At 42.7% G+C, this 22,123-nt stretch overlaps 1 protein-coding gene across 2 annotated transcripts in view; it reads right to left on the bottom strand.

Annotated features, from left to right (window-relative positions):
- Positions 1–21,892, bottom strand: part of MYH15 (myosin heavy chain 15) — a 50,320-nt gene extending 28,428 nt beyond the window's left edge. The window contains exons 1-18 of one of the 2 annotated variants that reach the window (XM_052794009.1): positions 21,789–21,892; positions 18,724–18,869; positions 17,531–17,634; positions 16,855–16,998; positions 14,966–15,122; positions 13,489–13,516; positions 12,514–12,607; positions 11,127–11,147; positions 10,449–10,541; positions 9,066–9,129; positions 8,873–8,971; positions 6,828–6,931; positions 6,255–6,393; positions 5,546–5,664; positions 4,327–4,476; positions 3,147–3,317; positions 1,902–2,081; positions 486–618 (exon numbers count right to left, since the gene is read on the bottom strand). In XM_052794009.1, coding sequence (XP_052649969.1) covers positions 486–618; positions 1,902–2,081; positions 3,147–3,317; positions 4,327–4,476; positions 5,546–5,664; positions 6,255–6,393; positions 6,828–6,931; positions 8,873–8,971; positions 9,066–9,129; positions 10,449–10,541; positions 11,127–11,147; positions 12,514–12,607; positions 13,489–13,516; positions 14,966–15,122; positions 16,855–16,998; positions 17,531–17,634; positions 18,724–18,814 — 1,891 coding nt within the window. In that variant the 5' untranslated portion in view covers positions 18,815–18,869; positions 21,789–21,892. The remainder of the gene's footprint in view (positions 1–485; positions 619–1,901; positions 2,082–3,146; positions 3,318–4,326; positions 4,477–5,545; positions 5,665–6,254; positions 6,394–6,827; positions 6,932–8,872; positions 8,972–9,065; positions 9,130–10,448; positions 10,542–11,126; positions 11,148–12,513; positions 12,608–13,488; positions 13,517–14,965; positions 15,123–16,854; positions 16,999–17,530; positions 17,635–18,723; positions 18,870–21,788) is intronic. The other variant, XM_052794010.1, reaches the window with a different exon arrangement.
- Positions 21,893–22,123: the final 231 nt, after the last annotated feature.

The raw sequence follows: 22,123 nt of genomic DNA, 5'->3' as shown, positions 1-22,123 counted from the left end.
GCCAATGTGGAATGATGTTCAGGTACCTTCAATGTCTACTTGCCACTAATCCAACAAAATATTCCAAAACACTCTCTTAAACTTTGTTTTTCTTATATAATTCAGGGTGGCTAGCAAGGAGGACTACAGCGTGGGAAACAAGAGCTATTCTTGTTCATAGGCATTTATGTACAGAATTTTTTGTGCAAGACTTGACTGCATATCTGAACAGTTGCATGCTCAAACTCCCACTGGAGTGTTCACAACACACAGATTTCCTTGCCAAAATTGCTCAGAGGTATTACGCATTCAAATTAGCTGTGTTAATGGCCTCCTTGGTATAACTGGCAAACTCCTACAGATGTTGTGCACATCTAAATAATTAGTCACTGCCTCATTTAGCATTGAGTCAATTGCAGTTGAGAGAATTGTTTTGTTTCTTAAATTCATTCCCAAGCACACATCCCAGAGTTGAAAGAAAACCCATGTGAGCTGATTCTGCTTACCGCTGTCAGCGCCAACATAGCTTTCAAACAAGCTTGCCAGGAGTTTGTTGGATGATTTTTGGAAAATACCTACTACAGTTTCATTAAGCGGGTCTTTGTTCTTCTCAAGCCACCCAATGATGTTATAGGGAACCTACAGCAAGGCATCGAAAACAAACCAGAGATTGCAAATGTTCCCCTTCAGAGCAGCCAGTAGTTCTTTATGGTTTGGCTTGAAGTCAATGACCTTTTGTGAAGTGCTGCTCTCAGACCAGTACCAGCCACCCAGTTTTTCATCACTTCCCCTCCATTTCTCTGCTTCCTAATTCCCAAACCTCTCTTCCTAATAATTACCATCCGAATCCCACACACTCCTTCCAAACTCTCTGGTCCTTACATCTTCTCATGGACACCATGTGGTTGACTGTAGAGATACCACATGTAATCAGTGTTCCAGGAACCCTACTAAGTGCTGAACTATAAAATGCACAAGCAATAATTTCACTTCACAACAGCATGCTACACTGGAATAAACAAGATTTTCTGACAGAAGCTTAATGACTAAAAATCTAACTCCTGGACTTTGCCACAGCTCTGTTTAATGGGAAAATATATTCCATTATTAGTACCACAAGGGGATAGAAATTCTAATTTTCTTGGCTGAATACATTAACAACTACAGATAAAGAGCAAGATGGGCATTATTTGTCTTAATAAATACAAAATTAGCTTAATGTTCAATTATCATTTGAAATTAACAGCATCAGGTAGGTTCCAGCTCTGCTGTGCTGAGGCTTAATATCAACTCTAGTTTGATAAAAAAAATTTCCTCTGTCCCTCTCAAATTTTTTCTGCCCACCTGGTCTGAAAACAGAGCTTTGAAACTGGGCAAGTTTTGGCTCAGGTATCATGGTACTGGACTGTATTCCCGTTCACGCCATCATCGGTGGACACGTGAACTAAACCTTCACAGCAGAATTAACCACATTTGCCTTGGGTACTTTGACACACTGGTCCTAACGTGAATAAAAAGTATGTCAAATTTTTTTTTTTTTTAACATGCCCAAAGTTAGGCAGAAATTACTCAGTTTGTTTGTCCAGGGAACCGAGGTGCTGCTGCTATTTAATCACTAGTCTGAATCTGATGATAGGAAAAGTGATAAAGGCAAGGCAAGGCATATTTTCAGCAAAAGCACTATTAGCCTTCTTCCGTTTGTTTTGTTTTATTTGTGTATCCAAGGTCCAGATGTCATGGGATCTGGTGGCATCTTACTGTGTTGCAATACTTGTGCAGAGAGAGTGGATGCCTGCTTTTACTCCTCACTGTTCCTTTCTTCCCCTCTTCATCCTTCCCACCTTCCCTTGTTGTGCACTATGGGCCAAACCCCACCTGGAAGACCTCTAATACAAAGTCTACCTGCCAGCAGAGGAACTTACTGCACCGGCATAATGAAGAAGTTCAAAGTGAGCTTCGTATTTCCTTTTCTTATCAGGCCTGGGCTTCTGTAAGTTAGGTGATTTGCCAAGATGATTGTCATAGAGTTTTGCTTTGAAAGTCATATCTGTAGCTTTCGGGAACATACATTCCTCTTCAAGGATAGACAGGATTCCCAATGGCTGTGGATTTAAGAACATCTTTGTTGGATAACGCTTAGGCTGCCTGCTTTCAGTAGCTGTGCAGCCTTAAGTTTGATCTAATGGAATTTTAAGCCTGCAAAATTTCTTCTCATCCTGAGGAGGAAGCCTTTGACTATTCTATTAAAATAGTAACCACCCCTTTGACTATTCAGTATTTCAATTCTGCCTTAGCAGGCTTTACGATGACTTCCAGAAAGGGTTTGATTTATCTTTCAAGGCAGTTGGACCAACACCAATTTTATTATTCATGTCTCAGAAAAAGATGAACTAACTTCCTAGCACTGGACAGATTGTTTGAGGGACTAGCATCATGCGCAGATATCCTACCCCTGGAGAAGAAAGTGATCAAGTAGAAGAAAACTTAATAATCAGCCTTTCTACTCCAGCTGTTCCAAATGTCCTGCTAGCGCAAGACTCAAAATTTCATTTTTCCTCACAGATCAGCAGGGTTAGATGCCATGACATAAGAGATGGCAGAGAGAGAGATACAGCAAGGGACAGCTGTCCCCACCAGGACCACATTATACTCACAAAGAAGAGAAAAGGAAAGGCATATCCCATGCTGGGGAAGCGGTGAGAGGGAAGCAAGAGTTCCAGGCTAGGAAGAGCATGAAGAACTTTGCACATCCATATGTAATGTAAGAAACAGGAGCCTCATGGGGGGAGGTACAGGGTGTGGGACTGAAACAGAGCATTTGCCCTGAAAAGCTGACAAGTATGTTTGATGTTAAGCACATGTGGAACAAAGTAAATGGAAGAATAGTAGGGACAGAGAAAGACAAAACTAAAAAACAAGGAAGATTCTACAGCTGTACAAAATTGTGGTTACTGTTGGATCTGTAAGGCAAACTTACAGAGGTAAGGCCAAGTAGCCACAAATGCCACAAATATTGATTTTTCATTGATTCCGTATTGCATGTAGAAAGGCAAGAAGCTTGTCCTGCTGTTTATCCTACTCTGTTCACTGGACCTTGAGGACATCTCCAAGGGAGTATCATGAGTAAAACCAATTCAGTAAACACATCTTAGCACTCCTGTACATACCTTCTCAATTAGATCAATGCAGGCCTGCAGGTCCATGCCAAAATCAATGAATGTCCATTCAATGCCTTCCTTCTTATACTCTTCTTGCTCCAGGACAAACATGTGATGATTGAAAAACTGTTGCAGTTTCTCATTAGTGTAATTGATGCAGAGCTGCTCAAAGCTGTTAAACTGCAGGAGATAAAGAAAGAAGCATTTGCACCACAGTTAACTATGGTAAGGGCTTGGTGGAACAGCAAGAAGGAAACTGTCTACACGTAAAACCTTCTAAACAGTAACCAGTTGAGAAACTACTGAGCATAACACCGAAGGCAAAGGAGGAGGGAGTTCAGAGGCAGGCTGCTGGCTGCCTCATGTGCTGTCCTCTGGAGTGTGAGGATGCCCAGATGTGTTTGGGTCTCTCAGGATGCACATGCCTCTCCTTCAGCAGCTTGCCACACCAGTTCTGTAAAGCAGAGCCAACGCGCTCTTTGCTCTGCTGCGTATGGAGAGCAACACGTAGCAGCCACAGCATTAAGCACTTATCTTCAGGAATGGATTCTGTGAAACAGAAGTTGTGACGTGCTTTTCTCACATACACTTCTTCACAACAATGATAGAATCACAGAACGGCCCGGGTTGGAAGGGACCTCGAAAGTTCATCTGATCCAACCTTTCGTAGGAGGGGGAACCTAGATGAGATTGTCTAGCACCCTGTACCACCGCATCTTGAAAACCTCCAGTGATGGGGACTCTATCAAGTCCCTGCAGAGGTTCCAGTGAATGATTGTTCTCACTGCGAAAAATTTCTTTCTTATATCAAGATGAATACATATCTCTTATACTGAGATACAAAGAGGAAGAAATATCATACCCTATAAAAGATGCTTTCTCTCAAAGAGAAAGAGTGGAAACAATACACTCTCTTAAAACACAGCCCCAAGCATGTGAGATGTTGTCTTTGCTAAAGGTTGCCACCCTCTTCCTCCCCAGGAACTATCAGCATGTCCAGCTGCGCTAAATGCTGAGTGTTTTCTACATCTATTCATGGAAAAACCTTATAAAACCATATACCCTATTTGCTTTACGGCTTTCTCATCACTTTGCCTTCTGTTCATTTAGAACAAGAAATGCCCACCCAAGAGCTATTGCTTAGCATCTTTTATGTTCTTCCACCAAGTCCTCACACATTAATACTCACATCAAAGATTTCAAACCCGGCAATATCCAGGACTCCAATGAAGAACTGTCTTGGCAGCTTAGTGTCCAAGGTCTTGTTGATACGGACCACCAGCCATTTGAACATTCGATCGTACACTGCCTTAGATAAGGCTCCAACAGCATACAAAACCTAAAATACATGTTTCAAAATACCACTATGTGGAACAGAATTCACTGTGGAACACAAGACTTTCAGTGCAGTAGCCTATTTCAATCGCTATTTACGGTTTAAATGAAGTTTCACAATGCTTCTTATAATCACCAAGGCGTACTTAATACGACACATGGCTTTTCCCATTACCTGTGCTGACTTTTCTCCAAATTGTTGTTATGTATATGTATGTATACTAACACGTACATAAATTGCTAGTAAAGTACATCTTGGGAAACAGCTGGACAGCAAGTTGCAAATGTTTTAATCCCTTACATTGCCGTGGAAGTTAGGTACCAGACAGCTCACAGGCCGGATGCCAACCATGATGTCCAGACCTACTGCCAGAATAGGGGAAGTCTGTGCTCAAGTTGCTTATTGCCATTTGCTTCTAATTTTTGAGGGATGCTATGGCATAAGCAGGTGATAGGAAAAGTCTGTCAAAAGTCTCTTCTTTAGCTGATGCGCAACTACACCAATAGGGTAGACCTCACTCCAGCAGTTTTCTAGTTTCTGAGCCTGTACCACAGCCTGTCTTCAAACAACAATTTTCATTGTAACCAAAATGCTGCAGCATCTTCTACAATACTGCTACAGCTGCAGCAGTGCTAACCCAAGGACTTTTGTTTCCTAAATTAAGAGATACCTTTAAGTGGATATTGCCTTTAGCTGATTGAGGTCACACAGAGCTTAAAATTACATGAATAATGGATGAGTGATGAGTGAATAAATAATCCATGGCTCAACTCTTCTAGGTAACTATTCTCATCCAGAATTAAACATCAATCCCCATGTGGTTTTACTGCACCTGGTTTACTTGAGTGGCTGCTGCTAACACATCAGAAAAACAATCCTATCAAAGGCAGTGCTGGCCACTATTCCTTTGTCAGTCTCTTTACCAGTTTCCCAAGTTTGGGGAGATAAAATGAGAACAGGTACTAGAGGTACATGTTAATATTTCTAGCAGCTGTCTGTCTCTCAGATGTTACAGATGAATCCTCAAGGCTGGTAGGACAGGTATCCAAATACCCTGAAAGCTTCTCCTTACCTGTTCAACACTTTGACCTTTGGTCACATACTCGTTGCCAACTTTCACTCTAGGGTGCAATAAACCCTTAACCAAATCGGAGGAGTTGATTCCCATTAGGTAGGCAGCTTTGTCAGCACCTGATCAAGAGAAACAAGGTTTCAACTGGCTTTGAATTTCTACATGGAAATATGCCTAGCCAAGGAAAAATATTAAGTACATCCACTTCCAATGAGAAACTGGATAAAGACGTGGCTCTTTTAATAATTTGTGTTAGGTGTGCCTGCACTGTCCCTTGTGGTAGAGAAGGTCATCTAGCTACCTTAGACCCCAGTTACTGCAACGATCACACTTGAGAAACTCTTTAGGTATAGGGAGAAGAACATATCTCCACACTGATTATAGACAGTTTCAGGTGCAAGAGGAAGTAAAGAAACAAGACATGAAGACACAAAAGAGAAAGCTAAGGCAACAACTTTTTACAACCATTTTGTTCAAATGGTTACAAAAAAGGAATTTCATTGGGTTACTCTGACTGTGTCTATTCACCTTCTACTAAGTAAGGTTACCCACCACTGAACAAGCCACTGCTACAAATCAAGCACAGCACTCTTGGCTGATGAGAAGCTACATTGTGCAAGATCAAAGCAAACAGGCTGCTTCTTCCTCAACACAGTGCATGATACATGCCAGATGTTTGAAGGTAAGTAATTTTAGGTGTTATTCTTACTTTCAGTGCCATCAGCCTCTGCCTGCTCTTCTCTGGGTCTTTGTTTGAATTTCATGTTCCCGAAGTGCATGATGGCACCTGTGAGCTTGTAGGCACCAGACTTCTCATCTGGCACAAAGCCCAAGATGTCCATGGCTTGCTGTGAAAAAGAAACACAGATATTTTGTCACTTCCCTATTCAAAAGCAATGGCCTTTTGCAGCCCTGCAGTCTACCTTTGCATGGCAGGTATTACTAACCTGCCAAGGGGTGTTTTCTCACAAAGCAGCCACTGGAACACCCTGAAGACCCAGTGGCGGCTGGGGAGCAGGAGGAAAGCTCCCTTTATCTAGCATTTTATGTATCAAAACTATAAGAACATTGTGCCCATGGGCATTACATGGAGCATGGCCAGATTCAAAAGTAAAATAGTTTATCAGGCCTCGTGCTTCATAGTATGAATGCAATTAAGACCCATTTCTGCTTTCAGTTTAGTCCAATAGTTTCAGTGACAGAAGTTAGGCTCCTGCCAGCACTTTTCCTCCCCACATGCGCCTAATCTATGAAGCACAAAGTCAAATCAATACAGGCTTACATCCGTTGCCATCAATTCTTCTCCGTCATCCAAGTTGTCCACTGTAACTACTCCTTGTGAGCAAAAGTGGTAGTCATATGGGTTGGTAGATACCAGCAGCATATCTGTAAAAGAACTGCAAGGTCAAAACTGCCATCCATTCAGGATACCCCCAAAAAATGTAGATGGCAAGATCAACTCTGACATACATTTGCCTCTGTGCAACTGTGTATAAAATTGGTTTTTGTTGTTGTTTTTGTTTTTTTGGGTTTTTTTTTTACAACTGCAGGGCAGCAACCAACTCTCATTCTACTATTCCAGTCTGAAGACCAAGATTTAGAGAAAGTGTGAATGAAAAGAATATGGAAATACTGCATACACACCTATTAAGCATGTTTTGCAGTATACCGAGTTCATAATTTCACTTATAGCCCTACTTTCTGCCTTGTGCGCCTGTGTAAAATCCCATCTTAGTACAGAGGAGAAAAAGATTTTGGTATCATCCAAGACAGGGGCAATGGGCATGGTTCCCCCCTTTATAACAGACTCACAAAATAGTGACTTCCAGGACTCTTTGCAGAAGACACTCGGCTCTTGATGAACAGAAGTCTGAATATAGCTGTCACTTTCTCTCCTCTTTCCTTTTCCTTCATATCAAACCCCCAAAATGTAGAATTGTTTTCTAGAGAGTTAGCTGGCTCCAAAACTATAGGGAGAGTCCTGCTTCTCTAAATCAACAGAAAGTTTCACCCACATTTAGCAGACCCAGATTTGGTCTAGATTTCAATCTTTTATATACATACACACACATACCTACAGGTCTAAATAGGTATGTATGTAAATATATATATGTCTATCAATATACGTGTATATAACATCATATTCTCTGTAAGTCTGTCTTACTTTGCTGTGTAGTCAGTTACGTATTCATTTATCTACATTTATATTTTGCTATATTTATACTTATCTATATTTAGATATGTATGTGCTTATATACAAATGCATAAATTTCTCATCTACAAAACAGAAGTCATCATTGGTTTCAGCCTCTTCAAGAGCCTGCAGACATGCTTCTGCTGGCCAGAAAGGTGCGTGCTGTTGTAGAGTATACAGACAGTTTATGAGAAAGAGCATATTTTCCCAGCACAAGGATTCACACAAGAATCTCACTGCAATGCTTCCTTGAAATCTTTCCTATAATCATCATTAATTAGGCCACGTAAAAGCTAAGAGGATTAGGGACTTGACCACGCGCTGTCAGGATAATAAGACTTCAAAACAGATTACAATTGCTATGACTTAATAGCAATTTAGTGCAGCAATAAAGTGACTCTTCAATGCATTTTATAAAATGTGTTTCTTCAGAGCACAGATTAAAGTCAGCAAACCACATCACTTAAGTAACTGGTGAAGGTTTTATTCAAAGCATTAGGAGATGGGAGCAGAGAGACCTAATCTGCTCTCTGCTCTTCTCCAGCAGGTTTACGGGACCACATTCAGCCAGGGAAAACTTGAAAGGGGTAGTAGCCACACAATCGGTGGCAGGCAGCTTTTGCATATCCTCCCTTGCTACAGAACATGCTAGGATGCCAGTTTTGGCACTTGGGGCAGAAAGAGGGAACTGGCTTTTCTTCATGGACCTATAAGCAAATCTCCTCATATGTGAAAATCTGGATAATTAAATTTTTATCACCATAAATGCTTCTGGAGGTGTAGCATTTTCCAGGTATTTCAAGACCTTGGATTACACAAATTCAGTGTGACTTGTTTTTGCCTTTATAATGCTCTGTTTTAAAAGTCCTGTCTGAGTCTCATTCCCTTAGTCTAATCCGTAAATCACTTCACTTCATAGGGTACCTGCATCAGTATATCACAGAAAAATGGTGTCTGTTGCTGCCAGTGGAACAGCATCTTTAAAAGAGTGTATTTGACAGTGGAAGTTCAGTTTTCTCAAGTGGAAACGTAAGGGCCTTTCTGAATACAGGTGTGCCCCCTGCCCCCTCCTCAGCCACTGTCTATTCAGCTAAAGTCGGTTCTTAAAATCTGTAGACCTACGTAATGCTTACCCAGTAATTCTGGTTTCTTTCCCGACAGGATTTGGTAGAAGATGTGATAGTCTCTTTCACCCGGTTGCTGGAAAATCACTCGGGATTTCTCCAATAAATCTAGTTGCACAAAGAAAAATTCAGTGAGAAAGGCTCTCCAAGCTTTCAGATGAGCAATTGTATTTTTGTAAAAAGGAGAGAGTTTGCTGCTTACAAATCTCAATATCAGCAGATGACAGCTTGCCTGTGGTTCCAAAATGGATTCGGATAAATTTACCCTAATTCACACAGAAGAATATTCTAATTAGTGCATGTAGTATACGCAGAGGGAAACAAAGGATGCTGCTTGAAAGCAATCATTTGGCCCAAAGAATCAGCTTATGCTAACTCCTTGACTTTGCACAGGCAGATTTTCAATGAGAAATATCAAACAATGATATTACACCTTTCCAAGCCTAAATCTATATATACAGCTATGTAATCAGCTCATGGGAGAAGGATAACAGTGCACTTATCTGTCAGGCTAAGATATGGGAATGCACGTAGCTTCCAGTTTCATGATGCAGGTTTAGCGTAATGCAGGACTTGGAGCAATAAGCACGGGCATGAGACACACAGGCTCCTTTTTTGACTCCTCCTCATCTGCAGTCTTAACTCATATGCAACTACTTACGTCAGAAGGGTGCTGTGATTTTACGCTGCTTTGCCCATTCAATTTGCATATTCATCCCCCCAAATTTCATAAAAATTGAGTAGTTTTCATTTAATTTATCATATTCAAAACGCATCAACTATTTTAAGTAATTAATTTCCATTCCAGCTGACAAACTCCTTGTACAATTGTGTAGCTTTCCACAGATGCTTACAACCTCTGACCCTCTCCACCCCTTCCAATTTCATTTTTAACTGGGTTTGTTGGGGAAGCATGGACCACAAACCCAGGCTGTCATCCTCATGCCATTCCTTTTGGAACTCTGAGCCAACGTCAACCAGATGTGGCAGAAGCAGAGCTCCCGAGGGGATTGCTCTCCTGCAAGCCTAATGGAAATGAGGAGAGGCCCAAGGTCATGTCAGCGCTGAGGGACAAGCAGGGGCAGCTTAGCCAAAAAGGTAGATGGTATGGATCAAAGGTAGGAGTACTGCTGCATGTGTGGGTCTGCAGAGGGGGAAGATGCTGGAGGAAGCAGGGACTGTGGTGTATTTCTGACACTTAGTGACAAAGTAGAGCTATTGTAGAGAGAGGGAATGTCTTAGGCTAGTGGAAAACATGTTAGGAAAATAAAGGTATGGAGCAGCGGCTGTCCTGGGGAAGACCTGTCATGGCTATTCAAAGGGCTTTATAAAGCTGGGCTTTGCTTGTCTCCTGATCATGTACAGTTTAAACAATTATTCAGGGTAGATCTTTTTATTTCTTTTTATCTTTAATCCTTCCTGTAGTTTTTCCTGGTTAGGTCCTACTTTGTTATTCTCCCACTGTGTGGAAATCCAGTCATCTTAGTGGGCAAAATGAGAAGCAACTTATGGAGGGATTATTACAGAGATGTTATTAACTGGCCATTGTTGAAGAGGACATCATTACGTTATGTTACAGACTTACAAAACGTGAGGAGTTGTCATTTCTCAGGGTTTTGGCATTTCCAAAAGCTTCTAGGGCTGGGTTTGCTTGAATGATTTGATCCTCCAAGGTTCCCTAGAAATCAAGGTTGAAATACTATGGAGAAACCTACAGAACACAAACTCAGCTAGCTTAACTCAGCCATGCATTCACTTAGAGAGAGAAGCCTCCATAGCAAAGTGATCTAGCTCCACCCTAGGGGTGGCACAGTGTGAATGGTATAACAGCAAGACCATCAGCCCCTCATGAGTGCTGAAAAGGCCTCGAACATTCTGCTGCTCTCTACTGTTTTGCTTTGTAGACTTGATATTTTATGCCATCTGCATACAAAAGAAATCACCACATCTTCCTATGTACTGTGAAGCACGTGGGGACATCCAAGTGGATGTGTGTAGGAGAGGGGCTATTGAAGACAGTGGCATTACATTTGAAAGCACTCAGAGCTTGTAATATTTGGGATTTTTGGAGATGAGAAAAGCATTCACTGTCACTCCCACAAAGTTCAGTTTGCTGAAGCAAACTACTTTAACTGCCTGGGCTCCAGGGATCCGTCACTGGGGGAACCATGCAAAGTGAAATGCTGAGGTTCGTGACATGGACCGACAGAGCCCAGTACCATTTTCACATTGAAAAGATAAAATTGCAAAGCTGATGACTTACCCCAGTTTTGGTAGCTGGTTGCTGTTAAAAGAGGAACACAATGGAGAAAAAAAAAAAAAAGAGAGAGAATGTGAGTACTAACCAGAAGATAAAGATTAGCGAGGTTAGATGTCTAGTTGGCACCAACACACCAGCAGAACTTTTTGAAGCCTTCCTTCAAAAAAGCATGTGTGACTGTTACTGCAAAGTTCACCTTCATCATACATCACGAAACAGCCAAGTGCTGTTCCTACCCAGTTTGTTGTTTTAACCCCTGCTCCAGACATCTAGCTGGTTTTGCTCTGGGGGTGTTCCACAACGAACCAAAAGGTTAACTAACTGGACAGAGAAAAGAGACTGGTGCCAGGTGGTAAGAATAAAAGGATGTTAATGCAAACAGACAAGTTTTAGACAATTAGATCATGCTGCACTCTTGGAATATTTAGAAAAAAAAAAAAAAGGGATGATAATGAAAGTAAAATGTGACCTGAGCTGATAAATTACATGGAATATCTTCCAGCTGCAATATCTGTTATTTGCACAATTGTTGCATGGGCACACCAGGTTTCAGACACCATTATGAGCACCAACCTCATTGCACGCAGAAAGCTGGCTCTGGACCACTCAACCACTTGTTAAGAGAGCCTTGCAGGCCTCAGATGAATGTATGTTAGATTTTGGTGACGCAAGAATCTGAGCCTTGCTGAAATTTTGGCCTTGTAAGTACAGTTCATAGGAATCAGTTAATTCACCACAAATGAGCATTGAGCCTTCACGTGCAATGAAGTTCGTAGTGAATAAGCTCATAGCAACACAAGATAAAACCCAGCACAAATACAGTATTCATTGTAACCTCAGAGAGCACTTATAAGCAGAACAGCACTTATCCAAAGAGAAATACAGAAAAGCTGATTGAAAAAAACTTTTTGTCAAAACATTTCTTTTTTGTGAACAAAAAAGCTTTCAACAAAACAGACATTTGGATGAGAAGGGATAATCCTAGTCCTTTTGAAGACTATTTTCCATGTGAAAAAAATCAAATTTCTTAATCTTCATAGTCTCCCCATCTTTTGGCCAACTTTAACACAATCAGAAACATATTTAAACACACATGAATACTAAAACTCCTAGAAAAAAGCAGCAGCAACAAGCAGCTGTTCAGAACCAGGAGCAGTTTTGCTGCTCCATCTGGAGCGTGGCAAGTTCAGGGGACCATTGCCTTTCTACCTTCAGAACAGCATGCTCTATTCTAAAGCAACACCGTGTAGAAGCATCAGTATCTTTTCCTAACCGTGCCTGTTGAGGTCTAGCACGTGGTCTAGTGTTCGGGGTGCAGACTTGTGAGGTTAGTTGTACACAACAGAAAAACCTTTGGAGTGTGAAACGAAACAGCCACCAGCAGACTTACGCTCTTTTTACCAGGTTCACCCAGGGCTGCCACTGTGGCAAAGTACTGGATGACACGTTTCGTGTTGACAGTCTTGCCAGCACCAGATTCTCCGCTAAAGGAAGGAGGAAGATAACATAGGCATCGCTCAAACAGCTGTAACTCATCCTTTCGCCCTCCTGTCCTGCCAGCTCCTCCCTGCACACAGGCTGTTCTCAGAATCACTGACTCTGAGTTCTGCAGCCTGTTGTTTGGCCATTTCAGTGGAAATAACATTAAATTGACTGAATGAAGAGGTGAATGCCTACAATAGCAGCAACTAATTCTTCATGTGACTGGGCTCAGAAATCTAGTACAAACCCACGCTACACTAAGCTTTCTTCAAGGCTATGAAGTTTTATTACAAACATCCAGAATGAGGATGTGAGGTTTACCCATATACAGCTAATGAGTTAGAAAACATACAGAAAAACTGCAGTAATTTGCCAGCATTACCCAGGAGCACATGTGAACCGTGTAGAGAGACACCCAACTCTCCATCTTTCATGCTTGCCAGTAAATGATGTGCCTCTTCTTTTCTGCCTTGGTCATCTCCCTCCCTTTAGATGCGTCTGCACAACATTCTTAAATATAATTTGCAGCAAGAGCAACCACACTGAAAAGAAGGAGTCTTCCATGTCTGAAGAGGGCAGCCACAGCAAGGCTAACCCTGGAAGAAGCTTCTTTAACTGCCTGCTGAGTTGTTTTCATGCCTACTTGGTATGAACACCAGTTGGGGATCAGAAATGGGCCAGCCTCCATCAAATCCTTAGCTACTCCTTTCCCATGGGGCTCAAGGCAGCCATCAGATGGCCAAATTGCCAGTTACTTGGCCTGGAGGAAGTTCCAGGCACTTTAGCTGAGCTCTCAAGGGTCAACTTGTATTTCAGTAGGATGTTTTTTCTTCAAAGGTTTTGGCAGCAACAGTCTTAAATCAGTCAAAAAAGCAGCACTTACGTGATCAGCATAGACTGATTCTCCCGATCTGTGGAGGGGGGGAAAAAAAAAAAGAAAAAAAAAAAAAGAGACAAACTTAGTAGGCTGTACAAATTGCTTATTATAATTGCAAATGAGTACCAACTATTCCAGAATCAGTCCTGCAAGGACAGGAGAGAATCACACGAAGCAGAAATGGAAAGATAAAGACTAGTATCACCTAGTCTGACCTTCAGCAGTGCAAATTCTAGCCCTGCCCTGAATCCTCCTCTCGTGTTTTGTTCAAGTCGGTATTAAAGACCTGTCGGTCGTGCATGTTCCTCCTGTGTCTGGGAAACTATATTAAAGAAAGTAATTTCCTGTCATCAGAATGTTTCTTTTCTTACTCCTGAGTACGTCTTTGCTCACATCTGACCCTTCTGCTCCTGCAATGCTAGATCAACCCAAGAAATTTTACTGTTTGTTCACATGCTGTTCCTTGCTATGCATATGCACTCTTCTTCAGTTGGCCATGCTGCTGGAATGAAGTTTTGTAGTGTCCCTGCTGTTAATGGCCTGACCAGAAATAAGCATTTATTAGAACACCTTGCAACCTTAATGTATTATTAACCAAGTTCAGCAAATGCTAAATCATAGCAGCTTCCCAAGCCGTTGAGCCTAAATTCCTCTTTTCTTTTTTAATTCCAGTCATCATGACAGGCTACATATTGGGCAGCCTGGCCATATTTCACCCTTATCTGATAAAAGAGCATCCTTTGCAGCCACACACACATGCCCTCTGCCCAGCGCCTTCTGTCCCCTCGCAGCTGGGGCACTTTCTATTTTATTAAAACCAGGCGACACCAGGACGTGCTCCCACCAAGTGTCTTTGGGATCTACACTGCCGCCTCTCAGGACCTGGTGTGAGCACATCACTGCTGCCCTCTGCTGATAAACTCTTTCTTTCCAGTAACTTGAGGGTCAGGGTGAGAAAATTTCACACGAAAATCTGGAGTTCATTGCCGCAGGGTTGGTGCCCAGACCCACGGCAGTCAGCACAAGACTGACCCACGGCAGGTTTGTGCAAGCGATGTGTGCACAGCACCCTAGATAGCTGGCCTTCACTAACCTTTGAATGCAGACATCTTAAAAGTGTTAGAATACTGAGCATAAACTGAGAGTTAGTTTATTTTTGAGGTTGGGAAAATACTTACAGACCTTTGGGGCATGGCCCCATTTCTGTTACAAACTGATGGATTCACCCAGTTCAGACAGCTAAATTTGTGCACCTTACAGATAATCCATATACAGAGCTTACTGTTACTAGAAGTACCACAGGGACAGCCAGGGGAGTTTAAAAAAACAATAAAAATTGACACAGACTGCCAAGTCCCTGTTGCTTGTAGAGTATTTGCACGTTTGTTGCACACTGCAAAAGGTCTCACAAACTTCCATCCAGTACCAATCATGTCGGCTAAATAAAGCAAAACCAAATTTGAAAGCAAACAGTGCCACTTACTACGCAGCATGTCGTGGTACGCGTTATCAGCGATGGAGAAGATGTGGGGAGGAGCCTCCGAGCGCCTCTTGCCTTTGTATGCAGCAACGACCTCTGGCTTGTATACAGGCAACCACTTGTAGGGATTTATAGTCACACAGAATAAACCGGAATAGGTCTAGAGAGGAACACAAAACAAGAGTGAAAAAAACTGCTCAAGGAATGAGAAAAAAAGCCTTAGTCAACCAAGCAGGACCTGGTGTTGCCAGCTTCTGAGCTGAGTTTGAATTCTGACTTGAATTTCAGCCTTTGATCTCAATTGCTAAAGCTACTGGCCTGCTAAGTGACTTTAATAAGTGAATTGACAACTGGTATCAAAACTTCAGATATTAAAAAGTTTTCCGGAGGGGAAAAAGTACTTTCAAGATGACAACCAGAAACAGAAACAGCCCTTTCAGCAAAACGAAGGAGCAGCAAACAGACCTAAGTCTGATTTTCTGCCTTGCTACCCCACGAGAGTTTTTTCCTCTTGAAAACAATCATTACGAAGGAAAGAAAAGTTACAGCTTTTCTGTTCAAACTCCATTCTTAGGAGGAGAAACAATCTCCCATTATTAATTTGATGTGAGCACCTTGGGGCAATTTCTGGTGGGTGTTCAAAGAGAAAGCAACTTCATAGTGTTATTCCCCAAAGCTGTGGAGCTTTTTTCAGCTTCTGGAGAAACACAGTTGGTAAAAATCTATCTTTATAGTCGCTCTTTATGCTATCTGCATCAGTTAGCTAGAGCCTGGTCATTCTGAGGAAGAATGAGTTTTCAGTTGTAACCCCAGGGAATCGGTGTTAGCTGGTAACTTTTCAGGTACTTAGTCCAGGTTGAAGCAAAAATCTTCAAAGAAACCCAGTTATTGTATGGGCACAAACACTATGTGCACATAGATTAATGAGATCAATTACATTCTTAAAGTTTCAGGTGAAGTCTAGGTGTCTTCCCCTAAAAATAGCACTAGGACCTGCTCCAGAATGGTCTTGGCATGAGTCCTCAGTCCTATTTTCTACAAGGAAAAGAAAAACCCCAACCACTAAATGGATTAAGGCAAGACGACAAATTTAATTATCTACCTATACTGATCTGCAAGCAAAGCTATGCTTTAGGCCATACATGTCCATACAGCGGTTGTTAGAGAAATGCAGAAAATGTTCAACACTCAGAATTTAAATGGGAAAAAGTTGGATTCGCTCCTCTGACGAACACCAAAAATCAGAACAGGGATTGGCTAGAAAATCTATAAATTCCCCTGACTGATTTCAGACACAGTTGAATGCAAACCGAGAGCAAAAGTTTGGCCTCGTAAAATTAGATGCTACTGAAGCCTGTTCTGGTGCTGACAGAAATTATGTTAACGATGTCATGGGGAAGACACAGAGCAAGGGAAAAGGCCAGAGTGAAACAAGACAGATGTCAGCACTGAAAATGAAGGGAATAAAATTACTGAACTAAAGATAGAAAGGCTCATACTTAAAAGAAGTGACGTGTGTGCTCTAGGCTTGAGGCATTGTTTCTTAACAAGGAAATCCCCATGGCTGGTATTGACATGGATTAATATTAGGAGAGGAAAAATAAACTAGGTCCCCCCAATGCCTTGATGGCTGAAAATATGTCCCATGACACCCGTCTCCTAGGCAAGCAAGCAAAACCAAAGAACTAGACACCATCTTATTCATTCAGTTTTGTCTGTCTGTATTCACACAAGCCAACTCCGAGCAACTTCTTTCCTGAAAAGATAAGCAAGACCCTCAGTTTTGTGACTTATCAAAGTTGTAAACTGGATATGAAGAACACAACATGTTCAAACATTAAATCCGCACTTGAAACACAGATTTCTAAATATAACCTTGTAATGACCCTTACATAGATCATCCAGTTGCTGTAACGCTTTCTCAGGTTGTACAACACAGACGCCTCATTCAGATGGGTCAGCATAGCCATGTCCTCGATCATGTCAAATTTGGGAGGGTTCATTGACTGCACGTCGTCTTCTTTTATAGTCAGGGTCTGCAAAGACAAATAAGTACAGCAACACACTGGAAAACACTGGGATTTTCTGTTGCTTCACACACCTTACAGGAGAATGTATTTTTTTCCCCTGCAGGGGGAAGCCCTTCAGCTCAAACCCAGCCTATGTACGTAACACCATTTGTTTTCACAGCTATCAGAAGAACGAGGGGAAGGCCGAGATGATAAAAGTAAGGAGCGTGGTGGCATGGCTGCGAAAGGAGCCATGGGATTTAGCTACAGCCTGGGCTTTTACCTCGGGGGGCCAAACCAGAACTGGCTGGTTGCATACCTCTGCTCACAGACCGCCCGCTGCTGCGTGGTGGCTGACGGTCGCTTACCCACCACCGCATTGCTGGTTTTCCCTTGGTGGTTTTTCATGCGTCATTCTGATATGGCATCAGTTACTGGGGCTTCCCATTTGCAGCCCGTTTCATGAAACAGGCAACTGAACTTAAAGCGGGACAGGTAATTTCTGGAGCTTACTGCTCTGGCCTTGTTAGGCACAGATCAGACAAAACCAGTGCTGTACCCTTCCATCTGTTGTCTCCACAGTCACTTTGCCACCGCTGGTTTCTGTAATTTCAGCTTCCACGTAAGCCTTCTTTTCATCGGGAACCCAACATTTCTTCTTCCCTGTGAAATTAAGGAGACCGAGGGTTCACAGCCTTCGTCAAACAGTGACACCATGCCCGACCACGCGAGATTGCTGGGTTACTTTTTCCCCACACAAACGACGCAAAACCTCTGGGACCACAGCAGATCGGCAGTGCTGGGGAGCTGCCTGCCAAAGCAGAAGGCGTAGGGCTCCCAAATGTCTCCCCTTTGAAACTACCACTTGGCTTCCTCTAGATCCTTCCAGCACAAGGTGTCAAAATATTTCACAAATGCTGGCTAAGCCTCAGCCTCCACGGGAAATCCATAATCATTATCACCAGGGTGCAGATGGAGGAACTGAGATCCAAGCCTAAATTAAGGCGTTTGCTGAGAAGTCACACAGAAAATTGCGATCTGAGCATGGAATTCAGCCCACATTATTTGCCTGCCAGCTATCAGATTTAACCTTATTCCTGCACATTCTTCTGAAGTTTGTCTTGAAAAACAGCAATGTTAATAACTCACATTGACTTATGTATGTGGCTTTTTAGATTTTGGAGTAGCTGCACTAGACTGTAGGTCTTTAGTTACAGCTACTATTCTGAATAGCAAAATGCTGTGATTATTGGTGTATTTATATTTACTACTACACCTCAGAGCTCATACAAATCCATTTCATGAAAAATAAATTATGGTAAACTAAAAGCTAACATCAGGTTGTCATATAGCCTGCAAATCAAACAGGTGCACAGGTACAACGTAACAAGGCTTCTAGTCAGGCTGCAGATTCTCGTGTTACAGGAGCATCAATGTGTGGTGTTTTTCTTTCAAATGGACAAAGAAGTGAGAGCAGTACTAATACGCCTTGCTTCCAAATCTAGTTACTTACTTACTTACCATAAATTGATAGATTATTTCTATTTAGTACTACCTGGGGTTTTTAATGGCTTTGCAGAAGAAAGAAACTAGAACTTGGTAGAACCAGCTACCTCAAACAGGAGCAGCAGCACAGCAACGACAACAGAGGCTTTGCATCCTGCTTTGCTCTGCATTCCCGCAACTACACTTGGATGTAACCCTTATCCCTCTTAACCAGCCACTGGCAGCATAAAGGGTACTGCGACTCACCGTCGAAGGCAACGGTCTGTGCCATCATCAGCTCCTTCTCGCTCTTTCGGAGGAAGGGAGCAGCGTCCCCGAATTCCGACATGTCCATCATCTTGGCAAGGGTTCAAGGTGGCACAGCTCAAAGAGGAAAAAGAAAGGGACCTGGTCTACCAAAGAAAGGGGGGGAAATAATCTATTTCGTGGAAGATCTGAGGCAATACAAAACACTCCGCACAATGTGGCAGGTGGCCGATCACAGTGATGATTAATTTGAAATGCAAATACCTAACACAGATTTGGGGCTACACTGCACCCTTAGTTAAACCCTTCCCTGGCTCAGCTTATTTAAAGCCAGCCAGATCCTGTGTGGTTCAAAACCTCGACATGGATCACAGTTATCTCCGCAGGAGAATTTAATCTCTTCTTTGTGGCACGAATGGTGCTTAAGAGCAGGAGATAAAATGGACCACTCGAAGCTGTGATTTTAAAAACCACTTAGCAGGGGCCTCTTCTGGCCCCTTTCAAATTTGCCTGGAGCAGGCATATGCTCTCCAGCACATCTCCCTGGGGCTGTGCTACTCAGCCACTTCAAGCATCGTCCCAGGCAAGTGTTTTCTGGGAGTCACGGAGCAAAACTTCACTGCTGCAAACTGAGAACTGCTGCAAGGCAGCGCGTTACACCCTTGGTGTGGCTCCAGGTACGTACGCTTGTGGTTGAGAAAGCCAGCACCGGAGCTGGAAACAGCTCTGCTACCTGCAGCACGCTCCTCTGATCACAGGAATTAGCGTGTTAGAAAACCCAGGACTAACACTGCTCGGGGAGGTCCTGAGCTGGTGCAGCTTCCCAAGTTGCTGGTACCTCCGAATTCACCAGCTTGGGTATCCCCCTGCAGCAAGGCATGCCAGAGGGCAAGTGTATCTGCAGTATTGGTGCAACGGCTTCATGGTTTTTTAGATTGATGTGATCCTACTAATCCAGCTTAATACCTGCACTTGTTTTCTCAAATGACAAGGCCACGGTGTTTAGGAGCCTTTTATCATGAAAGAGAGGGCAGGAGACATGGATGTAAGTGAGACTGATTTGCTGGGTTTGTACTGCCAAGCAATTAATTTGATTGTTATGTACTCTCTAAAGTGATTGTACAGATATGTTTTGGGTTTTTTTATACACACACACACACATATAAATACTTACACACACAGACATGTAAAATACTCAGGGTGCTGTCCAGATAATGTCTAAAAGAAGTTCCACTGCTAAAAGGTGTGGACACACACATGCAATTTAAGAATTCCAAATTTTTTTCTTTAAAGTCAAGACACCATTTGATTCCTATTCAAAGCTGTACAAGTGACCCTCAGATATTACCGCTTCCCTTATTTTATTTACACTGCGATATCCAGAGCAGCTGGGCAAATTTTCAAGAGCCCTATCAAGACAGACACTGTAGTCTTTTAAAATTTAATTCAATTTCTTTCTAACAAAATCCTGGTAGGCATAAAAACTCTTCATTAACTAAGGCAGGTTTTTTTTCCAACACATTCCTGCTGGGGAATGTAAAGCCCTAAGGCAGGAGAGCTGCCAAAAGTTTTACATTCAGCCCTCTCCCGCTGCTGCAGTACAAGCTTGAGACCTTCTGTCTTGTTGCTGTAGAGCAAAAACTTTCTTCCTCAGAACTAGCCTTAACTTTTTTCCTTTTTAAAGATTAAGGGCCTACATAAGCACAACTATCGCCAATTATTTTAACATCATCTGAGCTGACCAAAATTCCCAACTGGAGGCAACACTGAAAACTAGCATGGCAAACTCTCTTTCCCATGGGGAGTGCGTCTTAGCTCTGGTGGAGTGATGAAATTACATCAGTTCATACGTTTAAACAGAACAGCGTTAGAGCATGTAAGTGTCATTTCACATCAAACGTGTAAATGCCAGAGCAGCCACTCCAGTGTTAATCTGTAGGACTCTGGACAGATTCTCACAAGTCCTAATATACACTAAAGTACTCTAAACCACTTCTGTGCAACCTAGCTCCATTTGCAGACCTCTTAGGGACAGTTACTCAGCTATCAGCTTCTTAGCCCCCCCTCCCTTTTTTTTTTTCCATATATATTTGGGGCAAACCACTAGGGCAAGCACGTTATGGTATAAAGCAGCACTACGGCAGCTGGGAGAGAATCCTTTTTTCTTCAGCAGTCTCTTGTACTTGGAGTTACGACAGAGGTCAGAGCCCAGGCAGCACACACCTTGTGGCTGCAGAGAACTCGCTGAAGCAAATCCAGTGCCAGATACGAGAAATTGGAAATGTTGTTTAGTTTATGGTCGTAGGATTATTTTTAAAAGGCAGTATAGTCAGGAAAGACAAGGCAGAGCTAAAGATGTTCGCTTTCCTTTCAGTCTGTTCTAGCTAACAACAAAAAGAGCCAGCCCTTGTGTATGAACTTTGGAACATCCTTGAAAACACCTACTCCCTGTAGAAAGCCAATATTGTTACACAAAGTTAAGTGGCATGCCGAGGACCACCAACAATTTGGTGGTCTGTTCAGACGTGGAAAGGAGGGACCTCGTCTGTCTTTGCTGGGGCTGTTGGAAGAGCTGCTGTAGTGTTAACGGCTGGTCTGCAATAGTAACGACAGCAGGCATCGCCTGTCCTTGAAAGGGAACCCCATAAATTCTCCAAGGGTTGTAACTCAGGTTGGATTAAAGAACTCCTTGGACCAACGAGCTGCTTAAAACTGCAAACTGCATATGCCATCACCTCTCTCAGATGATAGAGAACACAGAAAATATGACTTGCAAGTAGTGGCTAATCAGTCTACCCAGACGCATAATTACAAGGGACCTGACAACTTTCCAAAGCGGTTATTCTAGCTGTCTAAATGAGTGCGCTGATGTTAGAGAAGAAACATGCATTTGCCATGCTAGCAGTCAAGCAGCATCCTAGGATGACTAACACAGGCTACATGTTTAGCGATATTACTGCTAAAACCTTAAGCCGCGTGAAAACCTTAGTCCCATCAAAACCACGGTACAGTGTTAGAGCACGACTGGCTACCCGCATTTAAAAGTGAGAGAGGTTTGTACTCACCCTGGAGAGCACACAGAAAGTGTCACGACTCCACTTGGTCCAGACTTTATATGCCCCTATCTCAAGGTCACTGGTGATAACTGTTTAAAGGCATCAGCAGTTTTCCTCCATGCCTATATTTGTCTGCCGGATCCCGGGTGAGGAGACAATGCCCAAGGAGGGGACACGTGTGGCTGCGCCCTGGCGAAGGGGGGGGCAGGAATGTCAGCAGGGAGCGGCACGCTCCTCGCCGCCTGCCCCTCACCACACCATTCTTGCTCCATGACTTCATGGAAGAAGCTTTTCCTGCTTCTGTGTTTTCACAGGGGCAAGTATTGCTTTTCCAAGTGCCTCGG

Source organism: Harpia harpyja, chromosome 8 (assembly GCF_026419915.1).
Source record: "Harpia harpyja isolate bHarHar1 chromosome 8, bHarHar1 primary haplotype, whole genome shotgun sequence".
NCBI classification, from domain to species: Eukaryota; Metazoa; Chordata; class Aves; order Accipitriformes; family Accipitridae; genus Harpia; species Harpia harpyja.
This window is presented reverse-complemented; position numbering and strand designations above follow the sequence as displayed.